The sequence below is a fragment of the Gorilla gorilla genome, chromosome 10, assembly GCF_029281585.2.
Source record: "Gorilla gorilla gorilla isolate KB3781 chromosome 10, NHGRI_mGorGor1-v2.1_pri, whole genome shotgun sequence".
Classification (NCBI taxonomy): domain Eukaryota; kingdom Metazoa; phylum Chordata; class Mammalia; order Primates; family Hominidae; genus Gorilla; species Gorilla gorilla.
Window position 1 is genome coordinate 119,080,524 of NC_073234.2, and position 25,705 is coordinate 119,106,228.

The window sequence follows — 25,705 nt, forward strand, 5'->3', positions numbered from 1 at the left end:
CTTAGTCTTGAATTCCAATATTTTGATGCTAGAAAATGTCCTTTATCTGTAGCTCTGAATAAACCCTCAGCCATGAACAATGAGTCCATTATCAGAGCGATCTTCAAAGCCACAAAAACTCTTGAGATCAAAACTGTCTTTATTTATTTCACTTTGAAGCCTATTTTTTCTAGTGAGGACTTTAAGAACTCAGGGCCCTGCGTGTGGCCCCAAATATCTCTGCCTCTTGTTCTCTTCTTATTGCAGCTTGAAGTGGCCACTCTCATCTCCACCCCTCACATCAGGAGCATGGCCAACCAGCTCATACAGTTCAACACCACCGACAATGTAAGTGAAAACTCAACCACCACCAGCATCACTTGAACACATCTTTGCTCTGATAATGATTATTCATCAGTTTATCCTGCCTCTATGCTAACTCGTGGGCTTAAAATCTTTATGATTATTTCATTCATTTGCTCACTTCTCTCAGCAGATATGAGCTGAGCAACTACATGTGTGAGAGTCTGCACTAGATGCCGAGAATAAAGGAGTGAAAAAGATAGACTTCTATCCCAGCAGGGAAGACAGACTTTAAATAACTCACTGGGCAATGAGTTAATTATTTAATTACAATGGTAATGAGTGCCCCCAAGAGGAAATTCAGGGGGCTGTGAGAGCACAGAACAGGAGGAGTCTGAGAGCATCTTCAGGCCAGGAGGTCCTCATTGAGGAGGTGATGCTTTGGCCATGCTATGAATAAAGTGAAATTGGACAGAGATCAGTAGAAAAGAGTTCCAGACAAAAAAAAAAAAAAGAGAGAGAGAGCATGTGCAAAGACCCTGAGGTCAGGGGAACACAATTTATTTTTAAAACTCCAAAGAAGGCTGCGTTATTCATCTAACTCCCTGGGGTTGCAATATGAACAAACATCCAGCAGCACAGGGTTGATATAGAATCACTGTTGATGGTGATGATTATCTCATTCTTTCAACAAATATCTATTGAGTTCCTACTGTGCATCAGGCACTGTTCTAGGTCCTGAAGACAGACCAATGAACAAACAGACAAAAGTCCCTGGTTGTATGGAAATTTCATTCTAGTAAATAGGGGATAGAAAATAAATTAAATGCATAAAATATATCATCTATTAGACAGCAGCAAGTGCTAAGGAGAAAAACAGCAAAGCAAGGAAGGGGGACAGAAGGTGGGGATGGAGCCGACATCTTAGATAAATACTCAAGAAGCCCTCATGGGGAAGAAACATCTGAACAAAACCTGAAGGAATTAGGGGAACAAACAGTGTGAATATCCGGGGGACATTCCAGAGGGAACAGCAAGGGTGAAAAGCACAGAGCAGAAAGGAGCATGCTAGGCTGTGTGAGGAACAGCAAGGCCAGTGTGGCTAGAGCAGAGGGAGCAAAAGGGAGAAGAGTAGGAAAGGAGGCTGGGCAAGAGAGAGAGGAGGAGAGTGGGGGTCAGGTCATGCAAGGCCTAAGAAGTCAGGGTAAGGATGCAGGCTCTTACTTGGAATGAGAGGAGAAGCAGTTGGAGGATTTTGAACTGAGGAATGACATGATCAGGCATACATTTTGAGAGGCTGGTGAGGAGATTTGATAGCAATAATCTGGAGAATACTGATGGTAACTCAGACCAGGGTGGTAGCAGGGACATGGTGAGGAGTGGCAGAATTTTGAATGTATCTGGTTGGTGCAAAAGTAACTGCAGTCTTGCAATTTTTAAAAAATTGCAAAAACTGTGATTATTTTTGCACCAACCTAATATTCTGAAAGTAGATACAGCAGAATTTGCTGATGGGTTAAATGGGGGTGAAGACAGAGGAAGCCGGGATAACTCATGGAGCTTGACTTGAGCAACCAGAAGAATGAAGCTGTCATTAATACTGCAGGGGGTGGGTGGCAGGTTTATGAGGAAAGTGGAGACCAGAAATCTTTGCTAATTGGTTCATTTTCTGCTCCCTCCACTAAAACATAAGCAAGAACTCATCTATTTGTTCACAGATGTATACCCAGCCCCAAAGGCAGAGCATAAGTGAGGTCAATAAACGTATTCAAATGAATGGATCCCTATTTCACCACAGAGAGGTCAAAGAATTTGCGCAAGGTCTCACAGCAAGTATATTGCAGAGCTTGAATAATTATAATTTGTACTTAGCCCTGCACCTGCAAGAACCATTTCTACAAGGGCATCCTTGCCTGGTGTTAGTCAAGAATTCACTGAACAGATTCAATCTTTCCCTGTCAGCCAAACCCTTATAATAGCAACCTACCCTCCAATGAAAAGTTAAGTGATGTTGAGGACTTTTTAGCAAAGTTGCCACCATTCAGTCTGCCTGAGGATCACTGGCAGTCCTGCAGTACAGAATAGTACAGAATTAGAGATGTCATTTTTTCTTTCCAGGGACAGATTCTGGCAAATGATGTGGCAATGGAAGAAATTGAGATCACTGCCAAAAATGGCCGAATTTACACACTGACAGGAGTTCTCATTCCTCCCTCCATTGTCCCGATTCTGCCCCATCGATGTGATGAAACAAAGAGAGAGATGAAACTGGTAAGAAAACTAGGAAAATAAGTAAGGGCCCCAAACAGCCACTCAGAGGAGAGAGCATCCCACTCCTCACAATTCTGAGAAAGGTGTCAAAGAAAGTTTGACTTCCAGAACCTTGTCCCCAAAGGGCTTCCGTCTTCATGAAGATGCAGGTGGATCTGAAGTCCCACCTCATAAATTGTGAACCACAGTTCCTTGGGGAATTTCCGCAATGATAGATGCTGCCCAGGAATATTGGCTCCTCAGAGCTGCCATGATGAATTACCACAAACTGGGAGGCTTGCCACAACAGTAATTTATTCTCTCACAATTCTGGAGGCCAGAAGTCTGAAATCAAGATAGCAGAGCCATGCTCCCTCTGAAGGCTCTAGGGAAGAATCTTTCTTTCCTTGCCTCCTTCTGGATTCTGGGGGCTCCCAACAATTCTTGGCATTCTGTGGCTTGTAGCTGCAGGGGTCTCACTGTGTTGCCCAGTCTGGAAATGACAGGTGCACACCACCACACCTGGCTAATTTTTTTTTCTAGTTTTTTATTGTAGAGATGGGGTTTCACCATCTTGCCCAAGCTGGTCTCAAACTCCTGGACTTAAGCGATCCTCTCATCTCGGCCTCCCGAAGTGCTGGGATTACAGACCTGAGCCACTGTGTCCTACCCACCTCTCCTCTTTTTATAAGGACATCGATCATTATATTTAAGGCCCACCCTAATTCAGCAGGGCCTCATGTTAGCTTAACTAATTACACTGCAAAGACCTTATTTCCCAACAAGATCACATTCTGAGGTTCCAGGGGACACAAGTTTTTGGAAAGATATTATTTACCCACTATACCAGAGCTCTGGGATCCGATCAGGGTTTTCCAACCCAACCCCTGGGATTTAGGATCAGTCTCCTGCCTCTTCCTTCCCCTGTCCCTGTCATCTGGGACCACTTGCTCCAGGCTCACAGCTTTACTGTAAGAGGGACTTAAAATAGAATTTCTTCTCAGGTAGCTGCTCTAGCCTAGCCAATCAACCGTCTTTCTGCAGTACTTTTCAAAAAACCAAACTTTCTGTTTTCCTATGAGCTTCTGTACCCTCTAGCCTTTCCTATTTCCATAGCAACTTTTTGGCTCAGCCAGTTTTGTTTTGTTTTGTTTTTGTTTGTTTGTTTGTTTTGTTTTGTTTTGAGACGGAGTCTCGCTCTGTTGCCCAGGCTGGAGTGCAGTGGCAGGATCTCTGCTCACTGCAAGCTCCGCCTCCCGGGTTCATGCCATTCTCCTGCCTCAGCCTCCCGAGTAGCTGGGACTACAGGCGCCCTCCACCACGCCCGGCTAATTTTTTTGTATTTTTAGTAGAGACGGGGTTTTACTGTGTTCACCAGGATGGTCTTGATCTCCTGACCTCGTGATCTGCCCGCCTCGGCCTCCCAAAGTGGTGGGATTACAGGCGTGAGCCACCGCGCCCGGCCAGCTCAGTCAGTTTTAATCAAAGCACCTGAAATTCCAATACTGCTGTACATGCACTATTTCGGTTCCCATGGAAAACATAACCCCAAGTTTTAACAATAATAGGTCTGGGTCTTTCTTTTCAGGACGCTTCAATAATACATTAGTGATTGCTCTGACAATATCCTTGAGCATTAAACATGAGCATTAACATGAGCATTAAACAAGGAAAAATGGTCTCATTTTATTTATTGTTTTGTTTTACTGATTCGTCTTCTTGTTATGAAGGCTGGAAATAGCTGGCCAAGCACCTGGCACAGGATTGTGGCTGATTCTTTTAATTCTAGATATTTTAATTGATGTAATGACTCTGATATGATTTAGGCCACAGAGGACGGAGCTGATCCTCTGTGCCAGTCAGATGCCATCTGGAGAATTTGATTCCATGCTGAGAACCCCTTTTTTAAGAGAGGCAGAAACATGGTCACTTTCCTAGCCAGTCCCCAGCAGTGATTTATGTTTGGTTCATTCTGTAGAAACAAGGATTGGGCAGGTGCATCACCTGTTCGATTTCAGATTATTCAAAAGCTTATTCTCCATCTCCCTAAAGAACAGAATCAAGATGTGGGTTTGAGCTACAACCCAAAGAATTTTGGTTACATAAGGAAAAGAACTTCCTAATAGCTGCCTTAGAATGAACTCTTCCTTTACTAGTTTCTCTAGGTTTAAAGTCGAATCTATTTGCTCTACATGGTTTAGGATGGTTTTTGAGTGGGTTCATCAAAAGTCCAAATGCATTCTCTGGAAAGTATTTAGGACTAGCAAAGAGTAGAAGCAGCTGGTACCCTCTGGAAGTCTCAGTGTTTACCAGGCTGAATCCATAGCTGCCTTTGGCCACGTATGTTTGGATTTTAGAGGTTTAATAACAACACTGTACTAGTTATGGTCTCTGCAAGAAACAGAATCCATCTGAGATTATCCAAACGAAGAGATTCTGATGAAGGAGCTACTGCAGAGGTGTGGACAGGGCTAAGGAAACGAATAAGTTTTGCTGGAGCTTTGAGGGAGAAGCAGGAAACCACTGCAACTGGGGACCAAAGAGCCCAGGGACAGGACATAGAGTTACCTGAACCCAGTGAGAGCAGGAAGCATGGAAGAGGTGACCTCCTTCAGGAGCTGTAGGGATGGTACCAAAGCAGAGAGGGAGCAGGGATGAAATCCTTGACCTTGTTGTCCTCCTACCCACCAAAATCCTGCTAGTGACTGGACATTGGCCAACACCAATCAGAAGCTGGCAAGGGAGCTTGAGAACATCCTTCACAGTCTATCTTCTGGGGTACAGAGCCAGATGGAGAAGGTCAGAGAGGATCTGGAGAAATTGGAGGCACACTCCCAATTCCATCACCCTGAACCAGTAGAGGAGAATCCAGGAGACTGAAAGGCAGAGATTCAGTGTTCGGCTATATTGCTGCTAAGCTAATTGGAGGACATGGCCTTAAGTCTGTAACCAAAGCTAATACTTCATCCCTAGAACAGGTCAATAACTGCAATGTCCCCTCAGGGGCAGGTGCCTCCCTGCATGCAGAGAATTGATCAGAAGCTGGGAGCCCGTGGACAGGCTGGCTCTGAAAGAAGTGAAAAAGGGGGCTGCTCTGAGCAGGCTCAGTTTTCTCTCCTAAACTCCTCCCACCAGCCCCCACCCCCAGCGCTGACTTCACTCCTTCTCCCACGGTGGAGTCGGTGTGGGGAGGGGGTGGGTAGAGAGGCCAGGATCATGGCTCAGTGGGGTTTCCTTCACAAGGAGGGAAGCATGAAACCAGCCACAGGACCATCGCCACTGCTCCCTCTCATAGGGACACCTGCACTGACCTCCTGTCTCTCCCTCCAGGGCACTTGTGTGAGCTGTTCTCTGGTGTACTGGAGCAGATGTCCTGCTAACTCTGAGCCCACAGTGAGTGTGACAGCTTCATGAAAGCGCAGATCACCCAAGCAGCCCCACTGGTGTGGTTTCTCAACCTATCTACCTTCCTTCTTTAGAAGATATTAATTGCAGCTGGGGTAATATAAGATGGGCTCGTAGCCTACTATATGGGGGATGGTAGAAAGCGATCCCACAGACCTGTGTTTGAATCCTTGTTCATTGACCCTAGAGAAGTCGTTTAACCCTTTTACTGTTTCTTCATCTGTAAATGATAATAACAAAAAGATTCACATAGATAAAAACCGAAGCACAATATCTAAATCAAGAAGGCACTCAGTTCCCATCTACTTCTTCCCTTTTGGGACTGTAATATTATAGATGTCCACTTTTGGGTGGTACTGGCATATTGTGCAGAACTGTCTGTAAACAAGTCCTAATATTTGTTCTTCCCAAGCACTCTTCTGCAGAGACATACAAGAAAATAATACTGGGACTATCAAAAGCTTCCAAGTTTAATTGAATTCTGTACACATTTATTGAGGATTGATCATATATCAGACATAGTGCTTGCTTCCAGAGGCATGAGGATGAATAAGAAATCATTTCATTTTGCTTTTATCTGAGAAGCTCCATCTAAAAAGGAAAACAGTTGTGCAACGACCTATCATTCATATGCCAAGGACTCTATTGGTGGTAAAAAGCAAAGTGTTCTAAGGCAAAAATGATGATAGAAATTTTTGCCTATAAGTTTATCATAAGAAAGAACTTACCAACGAGAAGTGGCATTAAACACTAGAATAGATCACTAGGGAAGGTTATGAGCTCTTTAATGTGATTCTATTGTGAAGTATTTAGTAAAGCAAAACATTAAAATTAAATAGGTGCAGGTGTTCAGATATTTATTTTGCTTAACAAAGGCATTACCCCTGAATCCTTCAGGATGCTGTCAACCAGGGAATGTGAGAGGGAGGAGAAGAGGAAATTGTGTTGGCTGGTGTCACAGTGATTGCTGTGTGCCAGACATTGTTCTAAATGCTTTATGCAGCAGCCCCACGAGGTGGGTATATTATCACCATAACCAATGTATGATTAGGGCACTAAGGCAAGGAAACGTAAACTACCTTGTACAAGGTCACACAGCTGATGTGGCAGAAGCATGATTTGTTCTGCATGTTTAATCACCATTCTATGGTTGCTATGGTTGCCTCAGCCCAGGGAAAGAGAAGGAAGAGGGAAAAGAAAGGGAAATTAGACACATGGGTAGGAGCCAAAAGTAAGCCCTCAAATTACCCATCCCGGGAATCCTGTGACCCACACCTGGTTAATTACCCTGAGATTCCCAGCAAAAGGACTGCAGTGCTCCTTCCTCAGTGACCTCAGAATTCCTTCATATAGCTAATATTTTAGGATTTTTATAGCCTAGGAAAGTCTCATTGCTGTCTTCTTGAGCAAGAGCCTAAGATGAAGGGGTAAGCTTGACATCAACAATTATCTAAAACAAAATTTGAACCAGAGACTAAATTCTCGTGACAAAACTTGAAATCAGCATTATTGTCTCATCAATATTTTCTTGATATTTTATAAATTAGGCAGCTGAGGCCCACAGAGGCTACATGACTGTGATCCTAAAGTCTGTACGTGATAAGACCCACTCTCTAGACCTTATACTGACTATCAGTGTTTCTTGGAAAAAATGATTTAACCTGTCTGGGCCTCAGTTTCCTTATCTATAAAAAATGGCATGAAAAACATCCACATAGAATTGAAGATCGATGAACTCATCTGTGCAATGTGTCTGGCCCATAAAAGGTTCTCAGTAAACACGAGTTCTAGATAATTATGAGTGGGCATCGTTGGTTAGAATGGAAGGATGCATATAAATCTGCCCCACTCCTAAGAGAAAAACTCAGACTATCACAAATTTGTTTGGCAAACCTTTCAATGAAGTGTAGATAGACCCTTTGGGGGCTCCAAAATGTCTCTGTAGGAGATCTTAGGGATGGCTATAGATCGGAAGGGGAAACTAGACCATATCCAGAATGAACAGAAAATATTTTCTGCTTAGAGACATCTGCTGTGGCATGGAAGAGGGAATAAAGATCTGTGGGCCATGGATGATGCAAACTCTGGCCTGTATTCCACCAACAAGGGAACAGGCCTAAAAAAGGGTGTCCAAGCTCTGATGTAGACCCAGGTCTGCTGGTGTGGTCCAGCACTCTCTCCTGACGTCAGTGGTGAAATGGAAGTACAATGGCAAGTGTCTGCAGAGGGTGTGCAGTGCCTGGAGGACCTAAACATGCTGACTGCCATGCTTTCCCTCCTTGGCTTTCTCCAGGCACTCTTCACACACACATGTGTCTACAGTGGCAGGTTTGGGAGCCTGAAGAGCGGCTGTGCCCGGTACTGCAATGCCACTGTGAAGGTGAGGAGCGTGTGGCCGAGGCCCAGTCTAGGCCAGTAGGGCCAGGCAGCTCCAGGGCCATGCTCTTGGGTCCTAGGGTCCACGTGGTCACAGGTGGCCCGTGCTTGCTGTTGTCTTCCTGCAGAGGAATCAAAGGTAGATTCTTCATATGGTGGCCAGACTCTGTCCTTTCCTGCATCACAGCCTCCCATGGTTCCCTACCCTCTTAACACAGATCACACTCTTAACACTTCCCCACATGGCCCACCCTCTGCCTGTGGCTCTGACCTGCCTCTCACCCCCATTCCTACCTCAGAGCATGCACACTTGCCATTCCTTCCCTCTGAATGCTCTTCCAGATTTCCCTGAGGCTAACTCATCTTCAGTGTCTCCATTAACCAGCACTGTCACCACCAATCTGCAGTGGCCTCCCTAGTACCCACCTGACTTCTGGCCCTACCTGCCACCACTGGATGATAATACTTTGTTTTCCCAGCACTCACCGTTCTCTGAAATGTTCTTGTTTTACTATTTTTAAAATTCATACATTGACTCTTCCCCAACTTAGAACGTTGGCTCCACAAGCATGAGCCTTCCTCTGTCCATTTGCACAGTGTTAGAGCCAGTCCAGCACCCAGGGGAGGGGCTCAGTAGAGTTGTGGTGACCAGATGACTGAGCACTAGCCATGCCATCAACTGCCAAAGAAAAGGGCAACCTCATAAGGAGAGGCGAATATGGCTTAGTATAATAATGGAAATTAAAATGCATCCCCTTTGAGGAATTGGTGCTCTACTTGGGGGTTCAAAGGGGAACACGCATTTTGTTTTTCAGATTCCAAAGTGCTGCAAAGGCTTCTATGGACCTGACTGCAACCAGTGTCCAGGAGGCTTCTCAAATCCATGCTCAGGAAATGGACAGGTGAATACTGAAGACTGGCTTTCCATAAGTCAAATCAAACAATAATTTTTAAAACTTCTAAACCAAAATGTGATATAATGCCAGCTACTCTTCCCAGGAAGCAAAAGAAATGACCCCTTACTAAAAGAACAGCAGGTGTCTGCAGTAGAAGGATCTGGGTCTGGGATGGGGGATGGGAGAGAGAGATTCTGGTAATGTTGCCTCTAGTCTGCTTCTCTATTGCGGGCTGCAGGACGTTGGGTAACTCAACAAGGATCTCTGGGCCTCACGTTCCTCCTGTGGGAGATATCAGGGTTGACCTGCATTGATCTTCAAGACTCCTTCCAGAACTAAGATTTTATGATAGTTAAAAAATAGCTCTGCCTCCTGATTGCTTTTTTGAACCTATGAGCAAAACCTAGTGAAATGTAACAGCCGAAACTTAACTCATCTAGCTTGGAGGCAAAAGTAGCTGTGGTTCATACAGGGAAATTATACATCTGTGCATTTAATAAACCCACCTCTAAAACATGGCTTTTTCAAGGGGAAAGTATCAGCCGTGAGTGGGGACACCATGCGGACAAGGAGAATAGGGAGAGGCCAGTAGTAATGACTGCGGCCAAGGGTTAGAAAGGGCCCACACCCAACACTGATGTCAATCAGCATACATATGACCTTGCCAGGGCTAGAGAGGTGGGAGGCAAATATGTTTACCACTGAAGAGAGAAAACACTGCAGTTTGGAGTCACAGAGCTGAGCAGGTGAGACTGTAAAGGGAGGCTAGTCACTCATTCTGGAGGCCCCTGTCTTATCACTTATCCCTTAAGCATTGTTGAAAGGTTCCCAGTTCAGCATTGTGATGCCCCCTTGAGTGACTTCCCTTAAAGTTCTAAATCCTGGCTTGGGATTCCCAAGCTCGGCACTGCTTTAGCAGCCTCCCTGATATCACATGACTCCACTTTCCACGAGGAGTCCCAGAGGGTCATGTCAAGTGGGATTTAATCTGAATTCAAAGAAGTCAGGCCATGAAATGAAAACACCTGAGAACTATGTGTCCTAATGGCCCATGGGCCCTGCCTTTGCTCCCAGTGTGCAGATAGCCTCGGCGGCAACGGGACATGCATTTGCGAGGAGGGCTTCCAAGGCTCCCAGTGTCAGTTCTGCTCTGATCCCAATAAATACGGACCTCGGTGTAACAAAAGTAAGTGGCACTTCCAGAGCTTCCTTCCACTCCTAAGCAAGGTTCCCTCTCGTGCTGCAGCAGGGTGCTGGTGCAGGGCTGGTGTCTCAGGACCCCTTTGCTTGGGTTACGCCATCATCACAGATCATTCATTAAGCTTTGGTTCTCAAACTGGAGCGTGTGTCAGAGGGCTGATCCCTGAGCCCCACCTGCAGAGTTTCTGATTCACTAGGCCCCAATGGGTCTTCAGAATTTGCATTTCTAACAAGTTCCCAGGGGGCACCAACACTGCTGGTCTGGGAAGCACACTTTGAAGACCACTCTCCAAGGTTTCTCCACATTCTTGAAGTGATAGCGGGCTCTATATCAAGAAACAGATTCAGGCCAGACACAGTGGCTCACACCTGTAATCCCAGCACTTTGGGAGGCTGAGGTGGGTGGATCACTTGAGGTCAGGAGTTTGAGACCAGCCTGACCAACATAGCAAAACCCCATCTCTACTAAAAATACAAAAATTAGCAGGGTGTGGTGGCAGGTGCCTGTAATCCCAGCTACTCTGGAGGCTGAGGTAGGAGAATGGTTGAACTCAGGAGGCAGAGGTTGCAGTAAGCTGAGATTGAGCCACTGCACTCCAGCCTGGGTGACAGTGAGATTCCATCTCAAAAAAAAAAAAAGAATCAGATTCACTCCCTACCTTTCAGGCAGACCTCTTCCATCAGCTCCTTTATTTGCAAGGCCTGTGGCCTTGGGCAAGTTACTATACTTCTCTAGGCCTCAGTTTCTTCATCTGTAAAATGGGGATGATGAAAATAGCAAGTGTCTTTTAAAGTTAGTACAACTTATAAATGGAAACTGCTTGCCTTAGAACCATGCCTAGTACAAAACATGTGCCACAAATGTTATTATCTCACTATTTTTATCTATTGTTGTTGCTGTTAGTCTAAGTACAGTGACATAAATATCAAGAAGCTTGTAGAACATGTAGAAAGTTCCACCACAATAGGCATTGAAAAAAATAAAGTTATGCAACCTCAGAAGATGCATTCCCTCATTCTGTTCTTTAAAATGACATCCTGTATATATTTAAATAAGCATATGTATATTTTTGACATATATTTCTAAGCTAACAGCTCGTAGTGGAGTCAGACCATCCTGAAGTCCCCAGACTCCAGCCTACCAACCGTCTGATCTCAGAAAACGGCTATTTCTTCACCTATAAAATGAAGATAATAGTGGTACCTACATTATAGTTTGCTGACAGGATTAAATTAGACCATAATTTCGGGCTTTTGGCACAGAGCTTGCACTGAGCAAGTCATCAATAAGCAAAGCCGCTCCTCTTACTGTCGCTACTAACTCCACACATTTCCTATGAAACACACAACCCTTCCGCTCTCCTACCTTATTTGATCTTCACAAATAACTCTCAGGATGGATGGGAAAGCAGAGCACATCAGGGTCGAGGTTGCTGAACCCTTTCCAATGTTCTTTTTGCCAAATTAGATTTCCATATTAGAGGAAGAAAAAAATCAGGGTTTATCCCAAGGCCTGACAATGTTGGCATTTGTCTGAGGCCAGCCGGGCAGGACACCAAGGCTGGGATGGGGCGATGGGCTTCCAGCTGTCACACCTCTCAATCCAGGGCTACGGCTGTGCACAGTCTCATACAGGGGTCTCGTACCTTGCAAATTAAATGCTGACTTCCCTAAAATTGTATAACAATTCTTTTTTGCTTTAAGTCTGGCTGTGATTTTCAAGCCCCGCTCACTTGTGTTGTTCTCTTTCCTGGATCATGGCTCCAAGCACCCACACGAATTCCTCTCCCATGAGTCCCTTCTGGGGCGAAACTCCAGATTCCTTTATTTCTGATCATTTTCCAAGCCCCCCCAATCCTTGCCAGGTGCCTTTGAAAATCTCCATGTCCTTCTTTCCACTTTCACATGCATAGGAACCTGAGTCTGATGAGGTGGCCCGTGTTACAATTTTTAAATACCTACAATTGAAAGCAAATTCAGCAGCTAAGGTTTAAAATGATAACAGTGATATGGAAATGCCAGTTCATATAATGATCTACGGTGTTTACACAGTCACGAACAGAAATGGACTTTGAATCCTGGTTTAAGTTTCTGCCTGGGAATTTAGCAGCAAGTTGGGCAACTTGCTTCCTCTCTCTGGGCCTCAGCTTCCTCATCTGAAAAATGGGGGATATAAAAGTACCTACCTTCTGGGCCTGGTGACTATTAATGAGATGGTGCATGTGGAAGGCTGACCCAGTGCCTTGAATGAAGTCAGTGCCCAAATATCGCCTATTGGTTATCATTGGTTTGATGTGATAGAGTGAAAAACAAACATATTAGCTACTTATCAGGAGCCCTGCCAGCATGGGAGATCACTTCTATTTATTCCAGAATATCTTCATGAAAGGTGAGAAATTTCCAGGCTACACTCTCCAACCAGGAAGTAGTTGAAAATGGAGTTCCTTGGCCTCTTTCAAAGCGTCACATCCTCTTCCCCACACCCCACACACATATAGATAAAAAGGAGTTCTTTTTTTTTTTTTCTGTTTTGTTTTGTTTCTGAGACAGGGTCTCACTCTGTTGACCAGGCTGGAGTACAGAGGTGCAGTCATAGCTCACTACAGCTTCAACCTCCTGGGCTCAAGTGATCCTCCCACCTCTCAGCCTCTGCAGTAACTGGGACCACAAGCACACACCATCATGCCCGGCTAATTTTTGTGTTTTTTGTAGAGACAGGGTTTCGCCATGTTGCCCAGGCTGGTCTCAAACTCCTGGGCTCAAGCAATCCTCCCACGTCAGCCTCCCGGTGTGCTGGGATTACAGGCATGAGCCACCATGCTCAGCCTTAAAGGAGTTCTGACACCAAGTTCTTCCCCTCCTGGGTGGGACAAGCAAGCTCTCCAGGGCTGTCCCAGGCACTCTGAGAACACTTGAGACTCCAAGAAATAGCAGCCTAAGTCTTCTCCCGGCTCAGCCCCGATTCTGCTTTGACAAGAGTGAGTGGGGGGTGAGAAGAGGTGGTCCCTGTCCTCCAGGGTGCTCTGCCTCAGTGCTTGGCTTGTCCCCAAGGCCTGGACGGATGTCCCTCCTTCTCCTCTTTCAGAATGCCTGTGCGTTCACGGAACATGCGATAACAGGATAGACAGTGATGGGGCCTGCCTCACTGGCACATGCAGAGACGGCTCTGCCGGGAGACTCTGTGATAAGCAGACCTCAGCCTGTGGGCCCTACGTGCAGTTCTGTCACATCCACGCCACCTGTGAATACAGCAATGGGACAGCCAGGTAGGTCTGTGAGGGAATGGCCCTTAATGACGCTGAGTCATTAAGTGTAAGGGGATGGCACTTAATGACACTGTGTTACCTGTAGACGGAGCCAACCCATATCTGAACTCTGAACTGAGGCCTGTTATCTCCAGCTGACAGTGTGGCGTTTGTGAAAAGAACCTCAGTCTGAGCTGGGTTTCAATTGCAGCACTCCCTGCTTTGAAACTTACCAGCTGTGTGACTGTGGGCAAGTTACTTAACCTCTCTGAACCTCACTTTCCTCAACAGTACAGTGAGGATGATGATACCTACCAAGCAGGGCAGTTGTGGAGATTAGCAGAACTCAATGCAAAATCACCTAGCACCAGGGCTATCACATCAAAGATGTTCCATTATGGAAACGATAATTATTATCACCACATATGAAAGAAATGAAGATTTGTCCACCAACTTTCTAACCTTTGAAGACACCTTTACTTTTTAAGGCTATTAATAATTGCTCCCCTGTTAAAGGCATCTTGCAGGAAATTGGGTCTTTAATCAATAGGTTGCCATTTGTTTCCTTAATACTGTCTAGCATTCTGCAGTGGGTTTGAGGGGGAAAATGCCAGAGGAAATTTGCCTCTCTGGAAATACCTAGCTCCAAGGCAGTAACCACCTAAATTATCCTGGGAAATGCAGAGGATGTCTGGAATTCTTGGTCCTCTTCTTGCACCGCTTTTCTTAATTTTTGTTTACATAGTTATTTGTTTTGGTCTGCCTCTCCCACTAGACTATAGGCTATATGAGACAAGAGACTGTCTCTTTTCCACAGTTGTACAATAGAAATGCCTTTTCCTAAGGAGTTAGGATCTATATCGGTGCATAAGGCAAAACTACGTGTAATCAAAATTACCCCTGAAACCTATGAAATCATCCACAGAGGACTGTCGGCATGGGTCTGTATGAACTATATTGCCTTAGGTAAATCAAACATTATTGGAACAGATCAACCTATTTCTTCATTTGGACACTAGATAATGTATTTTGTTCCTGTAGGAAGCTTGATACATGAAATATATATTTTTTTAATTTTTGTAAGGCATGTATGACTGAATTTGCAGTAAGACCTGGGGGTACAATGTCCCCAGCATCTATCATAGGCCACTCAACAAATATTGGTTGAATAGATGAATGAATGGGCCACCTTTAATAGTAAAAGTGTCATCACGGAACATTTTGAGAGGAGCGTCTGGAAAGGTAATGGGTCAAGAAACCAAGTCAGCTCACAGAAGAGGCACTTGAAAATGTGGTGTTGGGGGAAAAATCCTCTGAGGGGCCAGAGAATGGGAGAGGATAAGTCTCACCTGATTGTCATTTTCAAATATTTTAAGAGTTGTTGCATAGAAGACAGAGTAGAACTCTTCTTTGCTGAACCAGAGGTAATAATTAGTATTGAGCAGGAAGACTTATAAAAAGGCAGGTTCTGGTAAAATAAGAGCAGAGACACTGTCGGGTGTTGAGATTTATGATCTGCAAGCGCTCTGCTAAACGCTCAGTGTGCATTTGCTCATTTAACCTTCAGCCTTATATGGGAGGTATTAGGCCCATTTTCCTCATGAGAAATAAGATCTCTCAGTTGTTAAGGGACTCGTGCAGTGTCACACAACTGCTAAGAAGTGGGCGGGCTTCATTTCCACCCAGGTGTATCTGATTACAGATCCCAGAAGTACCCCGACCACATTTGAGCGCTGGCTTCCTCCACAGGAGCAAACGATGGAGCCATTTGGCCAGGAACTGGCTCATCTCTAGCTGGCTGGCTCTCTTCTGGGTCGTTGGTGCTTATTCTGGGGCTGATATTGCACACTCTCCTTTGCAGTTGTATTTGCAAGGCAGGATATGAAGGAGATGGAACTGTGTGTTCTGAGATGGACCCTTGCACAGGACTAACTCCAGGAGGCTGTAGCCGCAATGTGAGTACTGGTCTTCATTTCCACCCTGCCTGGTTTCTTTTTTTTTTTTTTTTTCTTTTTGAGACAGAGTCTCGCTCTGTCGCCCAGGCTGGAGTGCAATGGCACAATCTTGGCTCACTGCAACATCCGCCTCCCAGATTCAAGCGATTCTCCTGCCTCAGCCTCCCGAGTAGCTGGGATTACAGGCACGTGCCACCACCCCGGCTAATTTTTGTATTTTTAGTAGACAGGGTTTCACCATGTTGGTCAGGCTGGTCTCAAACTCCTGACCTCGTGATCTGCCCACCTTGGCCTCCCAAAGTGCTAGGACTACAGGCCTAAGCCACCGCGCCCAGCCCTGCCTGGTTTCTTGTTGGCTTTTTTCAGTTGATTGTTTGGGTTTTTTGGGAAATCCTGAGGAAAGACATTCCACAGGTCAATGTCTGATCACTTTTCATATGGATGAAGCATTTGTGCTTAAACCTTGAATTTTTATTTTATTTTGACACAGGGTCTCACTCTGTTACCCAGGCTGGAGCACAGTGGTGAAATCATAGCTCACTGCAGCCTCGAACTCCTGGGCTCAAGTGATCATTTTACTTGATTAGGAAACTGGGATCTAGGGGAGTCAAGCGACTAAGTTCTGCTGTTGGTAGGGGTGTATCCAGAACCTACCATTGCTTTCACTAATTCCCTTCGATGATCACCACCCCCACCTGACCCTAGTCACCTTCATTCCTTACCTATGGTTTAGTAACTGGTTTCTTTGCTTCCTCTTATCTACCCACAGTGCATTGTCCACTCACAGCCAGAGTGGCTTGAAGTGAATCAGATCATGTTTTTCAGGTTTAAGCCCCTTCAGTAATTTCCTCTGGCTCTGAGGATAAAATCTAGATGAAACCACCTGACCCCAGCCTACAGATTCCTTTGATTCCCTTTGAGCGAGCCCCATCCCAACCCCATCCCCCTCAGCCTCAGCTCAACACCGTATCTTGTATCCCTCTCTCCTTCTCATTTTGTCCTCCAGCCTCCTGGCGAGGCTCCTCCTGAGAGGCCCGGGAGCTGTTATAGTGGAGTTTGGGTTCCCACATTATACAGGCCTGGGTTCATGCCTTTTTATAGCTGCATGACCTTGGGCAACACCTGTTTCCTTAGCTGTAAAATAGAGATAATAACAATACTTTCCTCAAGATGATGGTTTACACCTGCAAAACAGTATAAACAGTCCCTGGCTTAATAACTAACACAGTGATGTCAGTGGCCATGAGCTGGCCAGTTCCAAGCAATTTTGTTCTTTAAATGACCTAATCTTTTCATGAATCTCAATGTAAATTAAGCATTTCCACCTCACTCAATGCAAATATGTGTTTCTGGAACATATGTCTGGAAATTCTTATTTTTGGAATCATGTGGCTGGACTGAGGATTCAGAGGCTTTGCTTTTTCTTTTCCTCCTGCAGGCAGAATGCATCAAAACTGGCACGGGCACCCACACCTGCGTGTGTCAGCAGGGTTGGACGGGGAATGGGAGAGACTGCTTGGAGATCAACAACTGCCTGCTGCCTAGTGCAGGCGGCTGCCACGACAACGCAACCTGTTTGTATGTGGGTCCCGGGCAGGTAGGTAGGATGTCATGAGAGCAAAGAGAAAGCAGGAATCCTGCAGTGACTTTTCTTTCCCCTCAGGACACAGAAGTACTTTGGCTAGAACTTACTACAGCTTTTTTCAACCATTCGTGGCAGTGAACATGGGTTCATTGCCACAACAAACCTATGATGTATTATTATCCCATCTTATAGAAAAGGAAATTGAGGCAATGAGAAGCTATTTGCATAAATCACATAGAAAATAAATAATAGTGCAAGATTTGCACCCAGTCTGACTCCAGGGCTGCCCTCTTAGTCACCACCCTGGACCAACCTTATATTTCTATAGCTCTGCAGTATATTGATCACTTTCACTCACTGTCATTTAATGGAGGACAAGGCAGAGAAGGCTACAGCTTAAAAATTAAGCAGCTCCAGGGGAGGGGCTACCAACTACACTAGGATTGTGGCAATGGAAAAAGAGACGACTGATAAGGCTCCCTTCCCCCATCCATCCCCACCTGCTTCCACCTCTTTCCACAGGTAGGACCAACAGGTGTGTTTATAATACAAGGCTAAGGAGGCAGAACGCACGGAAGATGGGAACCAGGATTTTAAATCAACCCCCTTATCTTTTGAATCTTGATACAGTTTCTCACTTTTATGTTTTAGGCTGAACTTTTTTAAAGACCTACAAATTATTTTCTGCTCTTTGAGAAATATATTTCTTCCCATGATGATGGCTCTGTTTGAGGAAAGCCTAACCTTGCTCACCATGATATCTCCCACTTGACCCCGAGCCTTTTGGTTCTCAGACCTCTCATTTCTGTGCACAACTTAATAATCAGAGAAACCCAGAGCTTGTAGTGGAACTTGATGAGATATTAAAGCCTACCTCCTACCTTCCCTTTCCTTCATGGAGGAATTTACCCAGACAAATGGAGATCTGCCCTATTTTATTTTTTGAGATGGAGTCTCGCTCTGTCGCCCAGGCTGGAGTGCAGTGGCACGATCTTGGCTCACTGCAAGCTCTGCCTTCTGGGTTCATGCCATTCTCCTGCCTCAGCCTCCCGAGTAGCTGGGACTACAGGCACCCACCACCACGCCCGGCTAATTTTGTTTTTGTATTTTTAGTAGAGACAGGGTTTCTCCATGTTGGTCAGGCTGGTCTCAAACTCCCGATCTCAGGTGATCCACCTGCCTCGGCCTCCCAAAGTGCTGGGATTACAGGCGTAAGCCACCATGCCCAGCCAATCTGCCTTATTTAAAAACATCCAAGAAGTTTTTAGGGCCTCCGTCTGTGGCTTTAGGCATCATTCCCACTCACTCCTCCATTCTGCTAGGAATGAGTGATGGAACATCAGTCCGGCGGGCCAGTGCAGGGCTGGACACTTGTGCAGAGACAGTCAGAAGTGTTGGAGCTCCTCTGGGAGCTCATAACTACCAAAGTTAGTGATCTATACAGAACTGTTTCCAAAGAGACCCCCACAGGGGGTTAAAAGGTGGTCAACATGGGCCGGGCACCGTGGCTTACACCTGTAATCCCAGCACTTTGGAAGGCCAAGGCAGGAGGATCACCTGAGATCGGGAGTTCGAGCCCAGCCTGACCAACATGGAGAAACCCCGTGTCTACTAAAAATTAGTCGGGCATTGTGGTGCATGCCTGTAATCCCAGCTACTCAGGAGGCTGAGGCAGGAGAATCGCTTGAACCTGGGAGGTGGAGGTTGCGGTGAACTGAGATCGTGCCATTGCGTTCCAGCCTGGGCAACAAGAGCAAAACTCTGTATCAAAAAAAAAAGGGGGGGGGGGTCAACATGATTAGGAGCAAGGGTTAAAAGGTGGAACTGCTTAGCTAACAGCATGGCATGCTCTCACCCTAGCCCACCTCCCGCTCTTGAAAACTGGTGGGAGATAGAAGCACACTACACCCAGGCAAAGCCTCAACGTTGACATGTCTGTTTACAGCTAGGGTAAACTATTTCAATAGACCACAGAAGGTGCTTCTCGGGGAGTGACAGTTGGCAATGGGACAGGGATAGAAAATCTGTGTCAGGGAGAAATCTTTCAGTTATAACAGAAAACTCAATTACTTGTGGAAGTGTAAAATGGTACAGCTGCTATGGAAAACAGCACAGCAATTCCCCCCAAAAATTAAAAATGGAATAAGCATATGCTCTAGCAGTTCCACTTCTGGGTATACACCCAAAAGAATCAAAAGCGGGACTCAAGCAGATATTTAAGCACCCGTATTCATAGCAGCATTATTCATAGTAGTCAAAAGATGAACACAAGCCAATGGCCATTGGCAGATTAATGGATAATCAAAACGTGGTATATGTATACAATGGAATAGCAATCAGCCTTAAAAAGGAAGAAAATGCTGACACATGCTGCAACATGGGTGAACCTTGAAGATGTGTTGCTAAGTGAAATAAGCCAGAGACAGAAGGACAAATACTGTGTGATTCCACTGCTCTGAGGTTCCTAGAATAGTCAGGTTCATAGAGACAGAAAGGAGAATGGTGGCTGCCGGGAGCTAGAGTAGGGAGAGGAACAAGGAGTTATTGTGTAACGGGTCTGGAGTTTCAGTCTGGGAAGATGAAAACAAGTTTGGAGAAGGATGGTGATGATGGTTGTACACGAATGTGAATGTATTTAATGCCCCTTAACTATACATTTTTAAATGGTTAAAATGATACATTTTCTTATACATATATTTACTTTGATTCTTAAGAAGAAAAAAAAAGCTGGTTTAAAAAGAAAAGAGAATGTTTTGGCCCACGTGACTCTAAAGTCCATATATGGATCTAGCTGCTGGTACAACATGATTCAGGGCTCAGAAGGCAGCATAAAGGGTCTGTTTCTCGGCTCAGCTTCTTCCCAGGTTCCTGGGGTGAGGGATGACCTCCGGCCACTTCCAATTTATACCATCGCAACTCTTAAGCAGAATGGAGTACATTTTCTGGTAACTTCCTCCAAAAAGCCAGGATTCATTCTTTCATTGACTCAGATTGAGTGCATCCACACCCATCCTCATTTCCTACCACTCCCATCAGCCCTTGTGCACAATTACAGAAATCAGGCTGGGGAAGCCCAGGATGGAAGATGCAGTGATAAGCACAGGCCAAGGCCCTGCACCCCACCCTGGGGTGGAGGAATCAGCCACATTTTATCATGTGGACTAGGAGAGGGGGAGTGATGGTGTCCCCAGAGCCAAATGGCGTGTAGTTTCCAGAAAGTGAGAGAACAGATGCTGGCCAGACGAAACAGATGTTCCCATATCTATTCATTTGCTCATTCATCCAACACTTCTCAAGTGCCTACACCCACTCAGCCACTAAGCTCAGTGGTGAGGATAAGTGATTACCGTGGCCAGGGCCCTCAGCCAGACTTGAAGAAATGCGATCTTGTGTGAGGCGACAGACAAACCTATGTATAACGCTAAAGTGATAAATGTTGTAAAAGCCACATAGGGTAAGTCCCATGGTCTGGTTGTTCCACAGCATCTGAGGACTGCTTTCCTATTTATCTTTCTGATTTCTCTGACAGCAGAGCCTGCTCATGGGTCTGGAGAAAATTAGCTTTAAAATGTGGCTCCAGGAGTCTTAATTATGAAAAAACTCACTGCAGTCTTATGTCTTGCCAAGCACTCAGTAAATGATCGCATTCATTTTTGACGCACTTGAGTTGGCAGATTGCACTTGAGAAAAGGAAAAAAAATGCCTTGGTGTCTGTATTAGCTTTCTGGGGCTGCCATACAAAGTGCCACAAACTAGGTGGCATAGAACAACAAAAATGTATTGTTTCACAGTTGTAGAGGCTGGAGGTCTGAGATCAAGGTGTCATCAGGGTTGTTTCCATCTGAGAGCTGTGAAGAAGCTGTTCCATGCCTCTCTCCTAATTTCGGGTGCTTTGCTGAAAATCCTTGGTGTTGCTTGGCTTGTGGACACATCACCCTGATCTCTGCCTTCACGTTCAGATGCTGTTCTCCCTGTGGGTGTATCTGTCTCCAAATTCCCCCCTACTTTTTTTTTTGTTTTGTTTTGTTTTTTTTTTTTGAGACAGAGTCTCGCTCTGTTGCCAGGCTGGAGTGCAATGGTGCGATCTCGGCTCACTACAACCTCCACCTCCCGGGTTCAAGCGATTCTCCTGCCTCAGCCTCCCAAGTAGCTGGGACTACAGGTGTGTGCCACCACACCCAGCTAATTTGTGTATTTTTAGTAGAGACGGGGTTTCTCTGCATTGGCAGGATGGTCTCGATGTCTTCGCCTCATGATCTGCTCGCCTTGACCTCCCAAAGCCCCCTTTTTATTAATATAAGGATACTGGTCTTACTGGATTCAGGGCCCACCCTACTCCAGTATGACCTCATCTTAACTAATTATATCGTAACAACCCTATTTCCAAATAAGGTTGCATTCTGAGGTACTGGAGGTCAGGACTTCAACAAATGAATTTGGGAATAAGGGAACGCAGTTCAACCTATTACAGTATCTGTCTCCTCTCTGCTCTGTCCTTCTTTCTGCAGACAAACTTGAAAAACATCCTGATGGGAAGATGGGGAAAGAGGGGGGGGTCTCTTTGTGGTGTTCTATAAGAAACAGAATGGATCAAAAACCCAGGATTCATTCTCTTTCATTGACTCAGATTGAGTGTGTCCACATCCATCCTTGTTTCCTGATGCTCCCGTCAGCCCTTGTGCACAATTACAGAAATCAGGCCAGGGGAGGATCGAGACTGCCCTTGTGTCTAGGATTGCCCTCAGCTGGGACTAGTTGGCTTGGAAACTTTTAGACTTTCCAAATAGACACAAACCTTAATTATGAGGAATGCTGCTTTAAAAAGGCAAACCGTGCTGGAGCCAAATGTTTCTAAATTGAACAAAGTGCCTTACAGGCTAGCAATGGCCTCATGCATGCATCTCCACCAAGTGGATACCCCACAGCTTGCTTAACCTTTCTCATTAGGTAGAAGGGCCATCCAATATGATGCTTTTTAGGGCCCAAGTTCTCTCTGAGACTATCTCCATAGGACCCTCTGGAGTAAAGAATTCAGGAAGAGGCTGGGCGTGGTGGCTCATGCCTGTAATCCTAGCACTTTGGGAGGCTGAGGCGGGCGTATCACAAGGTCAGGAGTTCGAGACCAGCCTGACCAACATGATGAAACCCCGTCTGTACTAAAAATACAAAAATTAGCCAGGCGTGGTGGCACGTGCCTGTAATCCCAACTACTCAGGAGGCTGAGGCAGGAGAATTGCTTGAACCCGGGAGGCAGAAGTTGCAGTCAGCCAAGATCATGCCATTGCACTCCATCCTGGGTGACAGAGCGAGACTCCATCTCAAAAAAGATAAATAAATATATAAATAAATTCAGGAAGAGAGTACCAAGAAACTGTCATATTGGAAAATGTAATGTAGAATATGGAGACTAATAACTCTAGAATCTGAAGTGTATCAAGCAAAAGGCATTAACACTGTTCTCTGGGACAGCCAAACAGCTTCAGTTTCCATAGTACGTTTCTCAGTGCTGTGTGAGGGCAAGACATGGAAGGCACTTGCTTTCAATAATCCCCTTGACTCTGTTCTTAAAATTATAGAATGAGTGTGAGTGCGAGAAAGGATTTCGAGGAAATGGGATTGACTGTGAACCAATAACTTCATGCTTGGAACAAACCGGGAAATGTCATCCATTGGTGAGTTATTTAACCTTGGTTTTCATTACTTAAGAAAAAAAAACAATGCTTGAGAAAGAAAGATTATTTCCTGTCTGGCCTAGTGATGAACAAAATCTCTTACCCCCAAAAGGGAATCTCTAAGCAGAACGCGAGTAGTTATTGCAACTTCTACTTCATTCCAAAGCTTGGAAGAACCAACATATGACTTCCAGGTAAAATACAGAAGTTCTGGTTAAATTTAATTTTGAAGTAAGTAACAAACAATCTTTAAGCACAAGTAAGTCCCAAATATGGTGTGGGATAAACTTATAATTATTCATTTTTCACCTAAAATTGAAATTTAACAAGTCATTCAATATTTTTATTTGCTAAACCTGGCACCTCTAAACCAACAGTTTAAAGGATAGTTTAGGAGGTAACCGGACTTCCATTTTGAATGTCACAACAGAGTTTTACAAGTTATCGGTGAAAATGCCCATTCAAGGGTAAATGATGCCTTGCTTCTCAACTTTGAAAGATCAGGCAAAGGTATTAGGGCTGGGGGTGGTTATGCTTTCAGAAGAACGCTAAGCACCAAACATAGGAACCAATGAAGTCTGATGCCTTAATCACAGTGTTTGGAGTTCCAAGTAACAGAGTCCATGCAGAAGATAAATTTGCTGGGAGGACCCCCAGGGTAGCTCTGGGAATCTAGAGGCAGGAAGTATAGCTAGACTTCCCAAGAGCCCAGAACCAGGACATGAAGAGAGCAGGATCACCAGAATCTAAGCAGTTTCTTTCCCCAGTCCTCTGAGACAATGTGACCTCTCATTTGACTTCCCTCTGTGCATTTTCTTTCTCTCTGCCTCTGTCTCATTCCCCGAACTTGTAGTGCTTCTGTGTACGTCTTGAGGTAAACGGTTCCCCCACCATCAGTGATGCCCTCTAATTTATTAGCACCCCATGTCCCCGTTCAAAATCATAGAGGAAAGGATCTAACTGGCCCAACTGGGTGCAGGTGTCTACATATGAGTCAGTCAATTGTGGCCAAGAAGTCGGGTTGTTATGAACATAGCTGCCAGGGCCCACCCCTAGTACATGTGCAGGGTGGGGCTTGGGGGACTAATTCTCTGATAGAAGAAAAATGAGGAGGGAGATGCCCCCAAGGTGTCTGTTACTCAAGAATCTCAAGAACATTTTGCAAAGCTGAAGGAGCTCTCACACTCCTGCTTGATTTAAGCCCAACCAAGCCCTGACATTCCAGATGTGAGTAGCTATTGCAAGTTTCATTCCATTGCAAAGCTTGGAAGAACCAACATACGGTTGCCAGATAAAATGCAGGATACCCAACTGAATGTGAATTTCAGATGCACAAGTATGTGTTGAAAAATCTTTCAGCACAAGTATGCCCCAAATATTGCATGGGCAAACGTATACTCAAACTTACTCATTTATCTGAAACTCTCATTTAACTGTGCATCCTGTATTTTTTTTATTTGCTAAATCTGGCAGGGATGAGAATAAATAATCGTGATTAATAGCTGCATCAAACATGCAGACAGGAGACTTTCACTGCAACACTGAAGGGTCTATGGGTTACTTCTACCATCTTTCAGCCCCAAATTTGCAGTTCTCACCTTAGATGGAGCCTGTCGTCTCATAGATGTAACTCAGGTCTAACGTTTTTGTTGGGGTAACCATTTCTTTCATCTTGGTTTTCTCAGGCAAGCTGTCAATCTACTTCTTCTGGTGTCTGGAGCTGTGTTTGTCAAGAGGGCTATGAAGGAGATGGCTTTCTGTGCTATGGAAACGCAGCAGTGGTAAGTCATCGATGATGAACTCAATAATATAGACAAAACCCTTTAAAAACCTCTTAGCTAAGATGCCTTTAAAGTGATCTATTGACATATCTTTTGCTGCAGGAGATTTTACATGAAGCAAGCTGTTTCTCACAGATGACGTACATGCTCTGTGGGTCACATGTTTTCTACAGGCTGAAGACAGCTGGCTTTTTGGCAGTTTCTGTGTACCAAGCAGTCCTTACTTCTCTTTCTTGATACTGTACCTGTTTCCATTCTCAGACTTCCTAAAGAGCAACTAACTGGCCTCTGCTGGGTTCACTGGGCTCTCCTGTCTGGGCTACCCTTTGCTTACCCGTGCTGTGTGTGTGTGTGTGTGTGTGTGTACACACTTCTTTATGCCAGGCATCTTGCTCAGTCCTTACCAGGCAGTAGCACTCCATTTAAATCTCAACAACCTTCTGCTACTATTATGCCCATTTTACAGGCAGGTAAACTGAGAGGCTTAGCAAAACTTGCCCAACACCCTTCAGCTCCAGAGTGAGGAATCCAGCTGATAGCTCTGATAGCTGTCAAGTGCAGAGCACAAATATTTAACCACCAGTGTAGAACATTCTATCTGTACAGCATGGGCCACACTAAATCAGCATTGCTCCTACATTTTTCTACTTTGACCATAAACTTTTTTTTTATTTATTGAGGTAAAATATACGTATATAATTTACCATCTTTACCATTTCTATGTATATAGTTCAGCAGTAATAAATACATTTCTATTCTTTATTTTCTTTTCATCCCCTCCCTCCCCTTCCCTTCCTGGTCTCTGGTAGCCACGAATCCACTCTCTGTCTTCATGAGATCCACGTTTTTAGCTCTTGCATATCAGTGAGAACTTGTGATATTTGTCCCTCTACAACCATAAACTCTTGAAAGATGATCTTTGTCTTGTTTTCTACATCAGTCCTATTGCTTATAAATATTTGTCAAAATGAGAAATAAAGTCAATTGACAAATTTCCTCATCACTTACTTTTTATTCAACTCCCTGCTGTTGAGCTCCTGCCCCTCCTCTCTGCTGAA

General features: G+C 44.9%; 1 protein-coding gene and 1 long non-coding RNA gene across 2 annotated transcripts in view; one reads left to right on the forward strand and one right to left on the reverse strand.

Annotated features, from left to right (window-relative positions):
- STAB2 (stabilin 2) overlaps nucleotides 1-25,705 on the forward strand; it is a 178,496-nt gene that overhangs the window by 73,067 nt on the left and 79,724 nt on the right. The window contains exons 17-27 of the mRNA XM_055357855.2: nucleotides 247-327; nucleotides 2,401-2,553; nucleotides 5,863-5,925; nucleotides 8,231-8,317; nucleotides 9,129-9,215; nucleotides 10,284-10,395; nucleotides 13,495-13,675; nucleotides 15,516-15,609; nucleotides 17,048-17,206; nucleotides 22,771-22,866; nucleotides 24,552-24,647. Coding sequence (XP_055213830.1) covers nucleotides 247-327; nucleotides 2,401-2,553; nucleotides 5,863-5,925; nucleotides 8,231-8,317; nucleotides 9,129-9,215; nucleotides 10,284-10,395; nucleotides 13,495-13,675; nucleotides 15,516-15,609; nucleotides 17,048-17,206; nucleotides 22,771-22,866; nucleotides 24,552-24,647 — 1,209 coding nt within the window. The remainder of the gene's footprint in view (nucleotides 1-246; nucleotides 328-2,400; nucleotides 2,554-5,862; nucleotides 5,926-8,230; nucleotides 8,318-9,128; nucleotides 9,216-10,283; nucleotides 10,396-13,494; nucleotides 13,676-15,515; nucleotides 15,610-17,047; nucleotides 17,207-22,770; nucleotides 22,867-24,551; nucleotides 24,648-25,705) is intronic.
- Nucleotides 6,778-9,998, reverse strand: LOC134756584 (uncharacterized). The gene is made up of 3 exons (XR_010129406.1): nucleotides 9,909-9,998; nucleotides 8,800-8,992; nucleotides 6,778-8,435 (listed from the first exon to the last, which is right to left on the reverse strand). It is a non-coding gene; the product is annotated as an uncharacterized lncRNA (long non-coding RNA).